Consider the following 13,302-nt stretch of genomic DNA (forward strand, 5'->3'; position numbering starts at 1 on the left):
GTGAGAAAACAAATTTAGAGGTGGCATGGATTTTTGAGTCAGACAGCTACTGAATAGGGTGTGTAATATAAACCTCCTCTTTCTTCTCAAAATCTTCAGTAAAGTGTACATTTTTCACTAATGCTTTGGTGAGCGGGAACTTTTTTTTAAAGATTTATTTATTTATCTGAGAGAGAGCGAGCACAGGTGAGCAGAGGGCGAGGAAGAGAGAGAATCCCAAGCAGACTCCCTGCTGAGTGTGGAGCCCAATGAGGGGCTTGATCCCAGAACCCACGAGATCATGACCTGAGCCAAAATCACGAGTCAGATTCTCAACCGACTGAGCCATCAAGACACCCCATGAGAGGGTACCTTTTCAGGGGGAATGCTGACATGGGGCATCAGCACCTGGACTAACATGGATTCTGTGGCCCATTTTGGAGGCTACTCCTTAGCCCTGGAATCCTGACAGAGAGAGGGCCTGCCTGACCAGGAGCCACAGAGGTTGGGACCGAGAGTGCTGGTGCTGAACCATGTGGCCCATCAAGTGGGAGTCCCATGGGGCTGTCTGATGCTGTGGCCACCCTTCCTCAGCAGGTCCAGCAGTGGCCAGTCCCCTCTCTGCTGCTGCTGTCGCTGTTGTGACAGCTTGGGAGGAGGGATGCAGCCCCAGGGACCACATTATTATTTTTTATTCCCACGAGCAGAGAGAGGGATGGACCCTAGGAAGGCCAATGAACCTAGAGAAAATGGAAAAATGCTGGCTGTCTAAAAGGGAAAAACTGTTCCAAGGGCAAATGAGTTTAGAATGGGGATCCTTCTTGATTCTGATTCATATACTAAATGATTCTACTGATTAAGTGATGGACCAAGAAACAAAAGTATTTACACTTAACTATGCTGGGCCTCACTTATTAATACCACCTCCCGTGGTGCCTTGCAAATAGTAGGTACTTATTAGGGGCTGAATCGTGTCCCCCCAATTAATACATTGATGCCGTAACCCTCCATACCTCAGAACAGGACTGTATTTGGAGACAGGGCCTTTCAATAGGTGATTCAGTTGAAGTGAGGCCTTCAGGGTGGGCCCTAATCCAATCTGACTGGTGTCTCTACAAGAAGAGGAAATTTGGACACATGGACACTAGGAATGCATGCATGCAGAGGAAAGACCATGGGAGGACACATGGAGAAGGTGGCCGTCTGCAAGCCAAGAGGAGAGGTCTCACAGATCAACACTTTGATCTCAGACTTTCAGTCTCCAGACTTCTGAGAGAAGAAATCTCAGTTGCTGAAGCTGCTCCATCTGTCCTAGTTATGGCAATGCTAGCAAGCTATACAATGCTCAATTAAAGCTAGTCAGGGTGAAATACGGTGCTCCTAGAGCTGTCAGTTCCAATCAGAAAGAGCTGCACTGAGGCCTTTCCTGCAGGGTCTCTAACGTCCCACATGACAATATGCCCAGCCAAGCGTTTCACTGGGTAATGAGAATGGAAACCTGGGTAGATGGCCTTGTCCGTGCTGTTTGGCCAGGAATGTCCTTCCTCACACACATTCCTGGGGACCTTCTGCTCATTGTCTAAGTCGCAGCTCCTGTGATGCCTCCCATGGCCCGTCCCCAGTCTTCCCTGACTACTCCATTTATGTGGAGCTCCGGGAGTCTCATCATTAGTGTGCCATAACCTGTAGCAGAAGCACATCACCACAACTAACCTTCCACATACTTTCCTTCTATTCACTGAGGTAAACAGCTTTTCACGTTTGTATCTCTGACCCAACATACGGGGTTCTGGTCTGGGACGGACATTCTGTGTCGAATAAGTGATTGAATGAATGATGTCTTGCCTTATGTGTTTGAGTTCTACTCATTTAGTAGTGACAAGATGAAAGAGGAGTCATCCTTTCAATCTTTTGACCTGGAACAATCTCCTGGCCGAGGACTCCTTGAGTTTTTCTTCTCTCTAATCTTAAACCCCATTTTCTGCCAGTAACCAAGGCTAATCCCTTTTCCTTTGAAAATGTCTCCTGTATTCCCTCTTCTCTCCAAACCACACCAACTCCGAATGTTTCCCCCTGTGTTATGGCCTCTAGTCTCTCCCTTTGTAACCTACTCGTGCAGGCTTATCTTCCAGCAGTTAGGTAGGGTTGCCAGAATGGTCATGGGAGCACATCAGGCCAGTCCGCAGTGTGAGGGTTTGGAACTGATGAGTGCGTTTCTGTTGACCTTGAGTCCCGAAGCCAAAGGAAAAGTTCTACTCCTCACTCAGAAAACCAGAAGACAGCCCTAAGATGACCAAAGGACATGCAAGGGGAGGGAGCATCTTCTACAGTATCTATGTCGGCCTTCATGGCCAGACAGAGGGAAAAAGTGCAGTGAAGACCCTGAGTAGGTTCTAAAACGTACCTCAGCACTCCCAGACTGTCCCCTGGTGGTGGATGAAGCCAGGGTGGGTGCAGGTCACAGAGCACCTGTCTGCTCAGGCTCCCCTCTCAAGTGTTGTGTGGGGAAGGCACTGGTAGGGTCTTGGCAAAACATAGGGAAGAGCTGGATTCTTGTAGAGAAAGGCCCTGAACTGATGACCCTTGTGTCCTCGAGGGCCCAGGAGACAGTCCTCCAGCTAATGTCCTCACTCGCCAGGCTCCCAGTCAGTAAATGGCATGCCCCACTTTATTTAATTTTATCAGGTCTCAAACCTAGGAATTGCCCTTGACTCCAGTTTCCCCTTCACACTTCATATCCAGTCCATGAGCCAATACATTAGCCAACAAGACTGTCAAAATACGTGCAGAATCCAGCCGCTTCATGTCACTTCCACCACCGTTACCCCAGACCAATGTGACATCCTATCTCACCTGCACACCCGCTTCCTCAAGGCCATCCTGAAAAATGTATCAACTGCAGTCAATTTTCTTGCCCCCTTGTACTCTACTTGCTGCAAAGTCGTCCACAGTGATTGTTGGAGATGAAAGTCAGGCCATTTTACTGCTCTGCTCAGAACCTTACCGTAGTGTCTCATCACACTTCAAACACACCTCACATCCTTTCTGTGGCCTCCCAGGCCCTCCTGGAGCTGACCTGGGACCATTCTTACCACTGTCCTTCATCACTTTGCGCCAGTGCCCCAGAGCCCCCGGTCTCCGTGTTGTTCCACAAAGACCCCAGGAACGCTGCCACGTAAGGGCTGCTGTCCTTCTCTCTTCCTGCAGAGCTGTTCCCTCTGCAGAATTCACTAACTCCTCCCTTCCATCAGCTCTCTGCACAAAGGTCATGTCACAAGAGACCCTCCCTGACCCCCACGCTCCGTCTCCCTTACCCTCTTCAGAATGCTTATTGCTGTTTTATTTTTTAAGCTTTTTACTTTGAAAACCTTTAAACCCCTTTAAATTGGCAAGAATAGTTCCATGAATGCTGATCATGCCCTATGCTCAGGTCTGCCAATTATTAATGTTTTGCAATATTTGCCTTTTATTATTCTTCCTACAATAACAGATATTATTATGATTGTTGTCATTGGTGCTACTGTTTTCACTACTGAACTATTTGGGAATGAGCTGCAGATGTCATGACCCTCTATCCCCAAATATTTCAGTGTGTATCTCCCAAGAACAAAGATATTTTGTTATGTATACTCAATATGATGAATTAACATTGATGAGATACTGTTACCTTGTATGCAAGTTATATTCAAATTTTGAGAATTGTACTAATAATATCTTTCAGGGCATGAAAATCTGCTTTGGGATCTAATCTAAGATTATGCACTGCTTCGGTTTTCATGTATTTTTTTCTTATTGAAGTACACTTGACATACAATATTATAATAGTTTCAGGAGTACAAGATAGAGATTCAACAGTTCCATACATTACTCAGCGCTCACCGTGATAAGTGTAGTTAAGTCTCGTTTAATTTGGAATAGTGTCTTTTCTATTTTAAATAGTACAGAACAAGTGCCTTGTAGAATGTCTTTCAATCTCAGCTCGTCTGATGTTTCTTCACAGATTTGGGTTACACATTTTTGGCAGGAATATTACAAAAGTGATGTTGTGACCTTCTCAATAGATCATATCAGGAGCCATATTATAACTATTTCTGACTTTCTATTTTATATTATATACTCATTTATTTACCCGTTGACTATCTGCCTCCCGAACCAGAAGGCGGTCTCTATGGGGGGGGGGGGCTGGGCAGAAAATTTTCACTGTTCTATTAACTTCTGTATTTCAGAACCTCAGACAAAGCCTGGCACATGATAGGTGTTCAAGAAACATTGAAAGAGTGATCCCAGGTGTGGCTGGCTCTAAAGCTCGGGTGAACTTCACCACCAGGAAAAAACCTGCTTACCCCAGCATCCTTCAGGGAATTCCAGAAAATTTTCCTTATCCTACATATTTTGAGCAGTTACAGCATGCCAGGCAGCCTTAAGACACCTTGAGCAGCCAGGATAAGGCCTGTAAGTGCATCCTTGGGGGCTCTCAGGCATTTATGTCCAAGGCTAGCGCAGAGGGAATGTTGCCTTGGCCAACTGGAGGCTGTGCAGAGCAGGGCCCAGGCAGCCATGGTGTTGCTGGTGTGGGGAGGGCATGGGAGGCCGCGCAGGTGGGCAATCATGCCCGCTGATGCTCACAGCTGTGGAGGGAGGCGAGGTGATCCACAGGCTCATAGACTTCCCAATCAGTCACATCAGCCCTCAGAGCATGAGGAGGGTTGGCTCTACTCCTCACCTTTCAGAGTGGGACATGACTGAGGCCTCCCAGAGGTCCTGTGTGCCAAATTCCCTGTTGATTCAGAAGTGGGAGAGTAAGGGTGAAAGGTGGAGAGGAAATCTGGAAGATGGAGGCTGACTGAAAGAAGAGAGCACAGCTCATCTTCCTAAGGCAGCTTCTTGACCAAAGTCTTCGTGAGGCCTTAGGGGGGTGTTTGTGGGTGGAGGCCAGGAGGGGGTTGGTGACAGATGAGCAGAAAGGCAGTGAAGTCACGGTCAGACTGACATCGTGCTTCAGATGGAGTGAACTCTTATTACCTGAAAATAAGACTCTTACGACCAACAAGGAAAGCCGTGACATCTGCCCAAAATGTTGTCAAGAGGCAATGAACAGAATTCCCACCAACCATGTTAGAGGAGGGTAAGAAGAAAAACAAAACCAATAGCTGAGGGCACCCTGCGGGGTTCAGCACACCTCATAAACTGGTATCCTATCTTTATTTGAGATGTATTTTCAGATACACCATATAATGAATAGCAGGATCAGAACTTGAACCCAAGCTCTGAGTTCCCATCTGAACACCTTTCCCACAGCCTGGTTCTGCTCTTTTGTATTGATTTACTCAGGAAAAACTTACTTAAGCCTGGAAAAAAGTGGCTAATAGATGAAGTCAGTTTATATCCTGAATCCTTTGTATATTTCACACAGAGTATGATCCTTGACTTTTCATTTTCAAACCACTGCAGAGCACCTCTAAAGCGGCACGTTAGATTTACAGGAAACTAATAAATGTTTTTTGATTAAACAGCTTGCAGCTTTAAAGGCAGCTTGGAGAATCAGAGCAGCAGGTAGCAGGGATCCCAACTCCGTTTAAGAGCCTCATCTGGTGCTTTCTCTGGTTTTAGCGATGTATCTAGCTAAAGATTAAATCAGGGCAGTTCCCTTTGCCAAATGAACAACAAAGATGTTAGTTCTTCTGGATAATTAAGAAAAAACCCCGGGTGCCTGGGTGGCTCAGTTGGTTAAGCGACTGCCTTCGGCTCAGGTCATGGTCCTGGAGTGCCAGGATCGAGTCCCGCCTCGGACTCCCTGCTCAGCGGGGAGTCTGCTTCTCCCTCTGACCTTCCCCCCTCTCATGTACTCTCTCTCATTCTCTCTCTCAAATAAATAAATAAAATCTTTAAAAAAAAAAAAAGAAAAAACCCCAGTGTTAGATGACAACAAATGAGGGAAAAAAACCTACTGATTTTAAACATTAGCCATTAGGCGTTGGAGAATTATTCTGAACTTTCCACTTTATCAGGGCTCTGGGTCCCCTGACCTACCAGAGAGTAACCCAGTGATAAAGTGCATGACCTATTTATTTTTTTCAATTTTTTATTTAAAAATAATTTTAGCAGGGCGCCTGGGGGGATCAGTTAGTCACAGAAGGGAGGGGGTGGGGGTATGGGGTAACCGGGTGATGGGTATTAAGGAGGGCATGTGTTGGGATGAGCACTGGGTGTTATATGCAACTAAAGAATCATTGAACACTACAACAAAAACTTATGATGTACTATATGCTGGCTGACTGAACATAATAAAAAAATAAATAACCATGTTTCATAAGAAAAAATAGAAATAATTTTAGCTATCCAGAAAAGCTGCAAAATAGTAGAATCCCCCATATATCTTTCACAAAGTTTTCCCTAATGTTAGCATCTTACATAACAATAGTAAAACTGCCTGCAACCAGGAAATTAACATTGATATAAAATTACTAACTAATCTATAGACCTTACTGGAATTTTGCCAGTTGTCCTGGAAGGTCTTTTACTCTGGTCCGGGATGCAATCCAGGATTCCATATTGTATCTGGTCATATTTCCTTGGTCTCTTCAATGCACACCAGGTTCTCAGTCCGTCTTTCATGACCTTGAACCTTTTGAAGACTACTGGCCAGTATTGTGTAGAATGTCTTTCAGTTTGGGTTTGTCTGATGTTTTCCCATTAGACTGACTTTATATATTGTTCATAACAATAGGACAAAAATGATGTGTTCTCTCTGTGCAACATATTAGGAGGTACCTGATGTCAAATATGTCCCGTTGCTGGTTATACTAACTTTGGTCGCTGGATTAAGGTGATATTGGCCAGATTGCTCCACTGTAAAATTACTGCATATTTTTCTATTTGTAATTACTGAGTTTCGTGTAGGGAAAATACATTGTGATGGTGCAAATATCCTATTTCTCATCACACATTTGCCTTCTAATATCAATACCTATTGGTGATTCTTGCCTGCAAAACTTACTACCTGGCATTTGCCTAATGGTGGTGTTCATTTCCCTCAGTCCTATATTTATTAAGTAGTCCATTGCAGAATTCTCCTTCATTTATTTATTCACTCAGTTACTCATTTCTGTTAGTGTGGGTTGATGGATATGTGCTATACTCTGTGAGTTACAATTTGCTACTGTTGCTCAAACTGTCCCAGGTTTGGTCACTGGGAGCTCCTTTAGATTGGCATCTGTGTTCTTTTCAACATGCCTCAATTACTGTTGAACACTTCTTTACTTTCTAACACTACAGGGCTCTGGACATATCTTGTAATTTCCCTGTTCTGGCCTTGTAGCCAGTCATTTCTCCAAAGAAGCCTGGTTAGTTTTATTTTGTAATGGTTCTTACAAACTGATATTTGGGTACTAGATGTGTTCATTGCTACTGTGGTGTCACTGACCTGTGGCTCTCTTAGTGGACAGAACTAGGAAATATATTCCTGAGTACTCATATCCCCATACACACATATCTATATTTATTTTTTCTATCTGTATAGCCATTAAAATCCATGATTTCATACAGACGTACTCCTTTACTAATTAAAATATGTTTCATTTTTTCCCCCTGGTTAATAGGTGCATGGTTGGACTTGAAAGTTAGTGTACTCAAGAAAGAGGGGACAGAAATTAGTTGGAAGAAAATACACAGGACAAAAAGAGAAAAATTGGAAAAAAAATTAAGGAGCAGAGAAGTACTTAAGAGAGGAATCTCACAGTCACTTAATAAATGTTTTTTAAATTAAGTGCTGAAATGATTTTTTCACTTCAAGACATATTTATTGACTCCCTGCTATTTGTAGGGATGAGGAGGGGCACAATATCACCCCTTGTCCTCGTTTTCATCTTGGGGAGATACATGGACAGATCCATGATATTAGCTTTATGGCACTAAACAACTCAGTCTTGCATGCCAAAAAAAAAAAAAGGAAGAAAGAAAGAAAGAAAGAATAATGTAAAATACAGGGTACCAGGGTTTTTGGAGGAGTATTTTAGGCTGATAGTCTACTGATGAGCAAAGGTAGGAAAATAAGGAACAGCACAGGAAGGGAGCTTCAAGTTTAAGGCATAAAAAGGTACAAAGGGACCTGAAAAAAAAAAAAGGAAATGAGCTTGAAAAATGTGTCAGTCAGCCTGGACACTATCTTATAGCAACAGATAATTGCTAGCAAGTATTAAGCAAGGGAAGAACTTACTCATATTTATATATTTACCTTTGCAATATTAATAATGATGCCTATCTATGGTGTAAAAAAGAAGTTCATACAATACAAAAAGGGACTTACTGAAAAGTAAGTTTTCTTCTCACATTAGATCCCTAGTTCAACTCCGAGTTGAACCTTAATAGTTTCTTCTTCCAGAAATGTTCTGTGTATATATCTGCATGTAAGTGTGTAAGACATCCTCATCTGAAAAACACAGATGTGAATATATTGTGCACATTTTTCTGTATCTTGCTTTTCCATTTCATCATGTGTGTTGGGATCTTTCTATGATACATATCTAACAGTATGGGAGCTTCAATTCATTCTTCACTTGCTGTCTAATAGTCCATCAAATGGAGGTACCAGACTGTTGCTCTTTTGATGGACATTTGATTGTTTCTAGCATCTTCTTGAGGCAGAGACCTGCATTTGTTTACCAAAATCCATTTTCATTTTCTTCCTTGGTATATGATTCGATTTCATTTCCCAAAGCTTTCAGCACATAATTGTCCAAATGGGACAGCATTCTTGCTAATGGGTTATAATGACATGGTATGTGTCACTTCTGAAACTAGGCCTTTAGGCCGTGTGCCTGCCTGCTCTGTCCTCTCTTCCCCTTCTGCACCAACAGCAATATGGACATGGTGTTGATCTTGCTTTGACCATGGAGATAATGGCCATGCTAGAGGATGATAGAGCAGCATCCTGGAATGACTGGGTCCTTGAATGACCACAAGGAGTAGAGTTGCCCTGCTTACCTGAATAGTTTTCCTTGAAACCTGTGCGAGAGAGAAATAAATATTTCTTGAGCCACTGAGTGAGTATTTGTTGGGCTTCATTGTTACAGCAGTCTATTCTTATCCTCACTATTATATTTTCAGTTATAAACAATACTGGAGTGAACACTTTGCACATACATCTTTGTATACATACACAAAGATACCTAAGAGCTTTAGCGCTGGAAGTAGATTTGCTTAGCCAAATATGTATTTTTAAATTCACCGTCCCGTTCGTTGGTATAAGAGAGTGCCTTTTTTTCCATACTGTAGCCAAACCTGTTATATTTTTTAAGAATTTCCAATTATATGGATAACAAATGATATATAAACTTTAAAAACTTTCCATATTTAATGTCAGTAGGACTAAATTTCTTTTTATATGTTGATAAGCTGATTTATTTGGAACAAATGAGCAGACACTACTCAAGATAATTTTTTTCTAGTAGGTTGCAAATCTCATTACTGACACGTAAATGTTTTATAGATTTATAAATTTACTTTATATTTGTGTAGCAAACATTTTTCTTCATTTGTCATTTATCTTTGACTTTATTCACAGAATGTATTTACAGTGGATAAATTAAAAGTTTTTCTGTAGTCAAGTTTATCATCTGTTGTTGATAATGGCCAGCATGTACTGAGGTCTTAACTATTTGCTTATTCTGTGGTCCTTGAGGCTGTTGTATCACTTAACTCATGATATATACTTACATTGAACTCCCTTCTAGCTTAAGATATAATATAAGGACTTTAACAACATCAACAGGAATACTAAAGTTGATCACAGGAGACTTTTCTCACTAAGTTTACGTACAAATTCCAGATCTTGAAAAACTCTTTTCATTTAGAAATGAAAGGACATAAAACACAAACGAATAATATGGTGCCTCTGAAAACTTCTACAACATAAAATGAGTAAAATTGTAACACTCAGGTAGTAAAGGAAGAACATAATTACAAAAATGCTTACTACTGGAATAAAAAGTAAATTTTATGTACTCTGTACTTGAGCTCTCAATACATTTGAGGAAATACAATCTCTGCAAAACAAGATATGCAAACCAAAGTGACCAAACTAGATTAGCAAGGGAAGGATCTGGAAGAGTTAAGGAAAGAATCTGCAGCAACCAGTAAAATTCAAAACAACAGGAAAAGTAAAAGCAAGAAAAACTAGCTTTGCAGAAGGGTGATCCAGTGATGTGGGGGCATATGTTTGAGAACCTCCCACACAATACAAAGTGAGGATACAGTAATTTGAAAACCATTAGAGAAGATCATATTAGAGAAGCTATAAAGAAGCAACTGAATCCTGAAGAAGACTCCAGAATGGCTAGAGCCGCTGCATTGCTTAGAGATAAGAGAGAGTTCCCGGGTAAATAAGGAAAACAGATCCAAATCTGTCCGTGAGGGAATCACCATGTGCTGGGTCAGCCTGGTGAAAAGACACATCTCTCCTCTTGCCAGCATGCTGAAGTATCCTGTCAGAACAGTAGGTGTCAAAAGTAAAGAAGGACATCAGAGCTTACAGGCAGCAAAAGGGGTCATCCCTGAAGAAAGAGACCTCAGTCTCACTTCAAATCTCTCTTCTACCACATGAAACACTATAAGACAAAATTATGATCCAAGTATTCTTAAACCCAGACAGATTACCATTCATGAGCACAGAAAACAAAGGATGGGAAAATATGGCAAACACGAGGCATAAAAGGACTTGTGCTTGAAATAATTTAAACATGGTTAAGTTAAAATGACTGGTATAAACAGTTCACAGAGAAAATTCATCTGTTATAAATACATAATGAAACAGATGACACATAATTGAGAGTGTTTTTTTTTTAAGTTTACTTATTAAATTATTTAAGCAATCTCTACACCCAATGTAGGGTTCGAACTCATGACCCCGAGATCAAAAGTTACATGTTCTTCTAACTGAGACAGCCAGGCACCCCTAGAAGTGTTTTAACAGTAATAAAAATCTCACGACTTGTAGTAACAAAACAGACAGTGGAGGCCAGTGATGGTGGGGTGGAGGGTGGAAGAGGAAATCAGGTTGTGTTAATTTCCTCATTTTATATGGAGGAAAAGTAATACAGACAACAATGGTATTAGTTATAGCTGACATTTGAGTCTTACTATGTGTCACATAAATTTACACCTACCATCTCTTTTATCTGCCAATCTGCCCTATAAGGTAGGTGTTATTGTTATTATCCTTAATTAGGATAAAAAGGAGAACTGACTGATGTGCTATTCTATTCTAAATAGTAATAATTCAAAGCACATAGTTTCAATAAATGTTAGTAAAATTTAAAAAGTAACCATTAGTACATTCTAAAAATTGTATTATCTTCAACTTATCAGAAAAATAATTTATATAGTAAAGAATAGTTAAAAAAAATGACAAGGAGCATGAAAACCTCCAGAAACAGAAAATAAAATGACTAAGATGAAATCACACATATATCAATAAATGCTAATGGATTCTGTTCTTCTTACATAAATTTAAAATATACTTTAGAAGAGCCCCACCAAAACAAAAATAATTCTTAGAGATTAAATAAGAGAATGAGCAAAGAGAATGGCAAATGCCAGCAAAGGAGAGGGATATTTGCAGTATTAATATTACACAGAGGAGAATTTTTTTTAATTTAAATTCAATTAATTAACATATAATGTATTATTGGTTTCAGAAGTACAGGCCTGTGATTCATCAGTCTAATATAATACCTAGTGCTCATTACATCACATGCCCTCCTTAATGTCCATCATCCAGTTACCCCATCCCTCCATCTTCCCCCCCTCCAAAAACCCTCAGTTTGTTTCCTATGATTAAGAGTCTCTTATGGTTTGTCTCACAGAGGAGAATTTAGGTTAAAAAAAGTCAGTGGGACAGAATGGGAAGTTACTGGTGACTGGTGCAATCCATAATGAAGTATAAACAGCTGTGAACTGTTATGCACCAGATAATACGACATGAGAATATACAAAATTTTTAAATTGTAAAAAGAAACAGAATGAAATGATTCAGTAGTTAAATACCTGATTTTCTTCAATCCATGGTAAATGTAACATTGTAAAAGAAAGCATAAAATTTCTGAACAGTTAAACATATATTGTTGATTTAATTGAGAGTATTAAGTTCTCTACATGTTAGCAAAAACATTTTCTTTTTAAGGGCCCATGAAACACAAACATTATCTTATAAGCAACCACAAAGGAATCCTCAATGAGCTCCTCAATATAGATAACTAGACAGGGCACAGGCAATGAACACAGAGCTGTAGGACAAGAATTTAATAACCAGAAGGTAAATAAATAACAACATAAAAACACCCAAACATTTGGAAATGAATCCCCACCACCATCTCATCAGCTTGCAGGTGCATACACACCTGCTTCTGTTTTAGAGTACTCAGAAAATAATGATGAAATTAATAATTATAAAAATTTAGAGGGTATAATCACAGTTATATTAAGGAGTGACTCCAAAGCCATAAAAGATTTCATTGTGGGTGCCTGGGTGGCTCAGATGGTTAAGTGTCTGCCTTCAGATCAGCTCATGATCCCAGGGTCCTGGGATCGAGTCCCACATCAGGCTCCCTGCTCCTTGGGGAGCCTGCTTCTCTCTCTGTCTCCCATGAATAAATAAATAAAAAAATAAAAAAAAAGATTTCGTTGTTACAAATGAAATAGTGAAAATTAGCAAAATAAGAATGTAACTTAAAAAATAAAAAGAACAAGGCAGTGAGTATGAAAAAATCAGGAGACAGTGTTTAATAGATAAAAGCAGAAGTTAAAGAAAAATCAGAGAATAGATCTATTCAAGAAAAATATGAAAATAGAAAATAGTCTAATCAAGAGGAAAAGAAAATATCTTCACTAAATAGACAAAATGTAGAATGAGAAAGGAGGCATAATCACAAATGCAAGTGATTTGCAATCTTTTACAAATAATATATTGAGCATTTTGTTAAATTTAAAAAGATAGCTTCCAAGAAAATATAAGTTACTAAGATTGATTTAGAAATGGCAGCATAGCGAATTAGCTCAATTGCCATAGGAAATATGGGAAATGATTTCTAAATAATCATCTGCAAAAATGTGGTTGGATTTAGTGTTTTATGGGCAAGTTCTCCCCCAAATTTAAGGAACAAATAAATTCTATACTTTCTAACCTATATCATAGCATAGATACAAATAGGTGACTTTCTAATTCGTTCTTTCCTCACTGTATTTAAATATCATTGCTAGAACTTTATGAGGAGAAGGGTCCCCAAAGTGTATAAACATCCACATTCTACACACTAATTTCATTTCTGA

The 13,302-nt window shown here is 40.1% G+C and overlaps 1 protein-coding gene across 4 annotated transcripts in view; it reads right to left on the reverse strand.

Annotated features, from left to right (window-relative positions):
• The window catches only part of STAC (SH3 and cysteine rich domain), a 156,183-nt gene that overhangs the window by 108,011 nt on the left and 34,870 nt on the right, over positions 1 to 13,302 (reverse strand). Inside the window, exons 2-3 of one of the 4 annotated variants that reach the window (XM_088021442.1) lie at positions 5,408 to 5,435; positions 5,265 to 5,278 (exon numbers count right to left, since the gene is read on the reverse strand). The exons of the other annotated variants lie outside the window; for them this stretch is intronic. Of the exons in view, the coding sequence (XP_087877568.1) occupies positions 5,265 to 5,278; positions 5,408 to 5,435 (42 nt within the window). The remainder of the gene's footprint in view (positions 1 to 5,264; positions 5,279 to 5,407; positions 5,436 to 13,302) is intronic. 4 annotated transcript variants of the gene reach the window in all.

Source organism: Eumetopias jubatus, unplaced genomic scaffold (genome assembly GCF_037043125.1).
Source record: "Eumetopias jubatus isolate StellerSeaLion01/CBP00866 unplaced genomic scaffold, mEumJub1_p1.0 scaffold_1, whole genome shotgun sequence".
Taxonomy (NCBI): domain Eukaryota; kingdom Metazoa; phylum Chordata; class Mammalia; order Carnivora; family Otariidae; genus Eumetopias; species Eumetopias jubatus.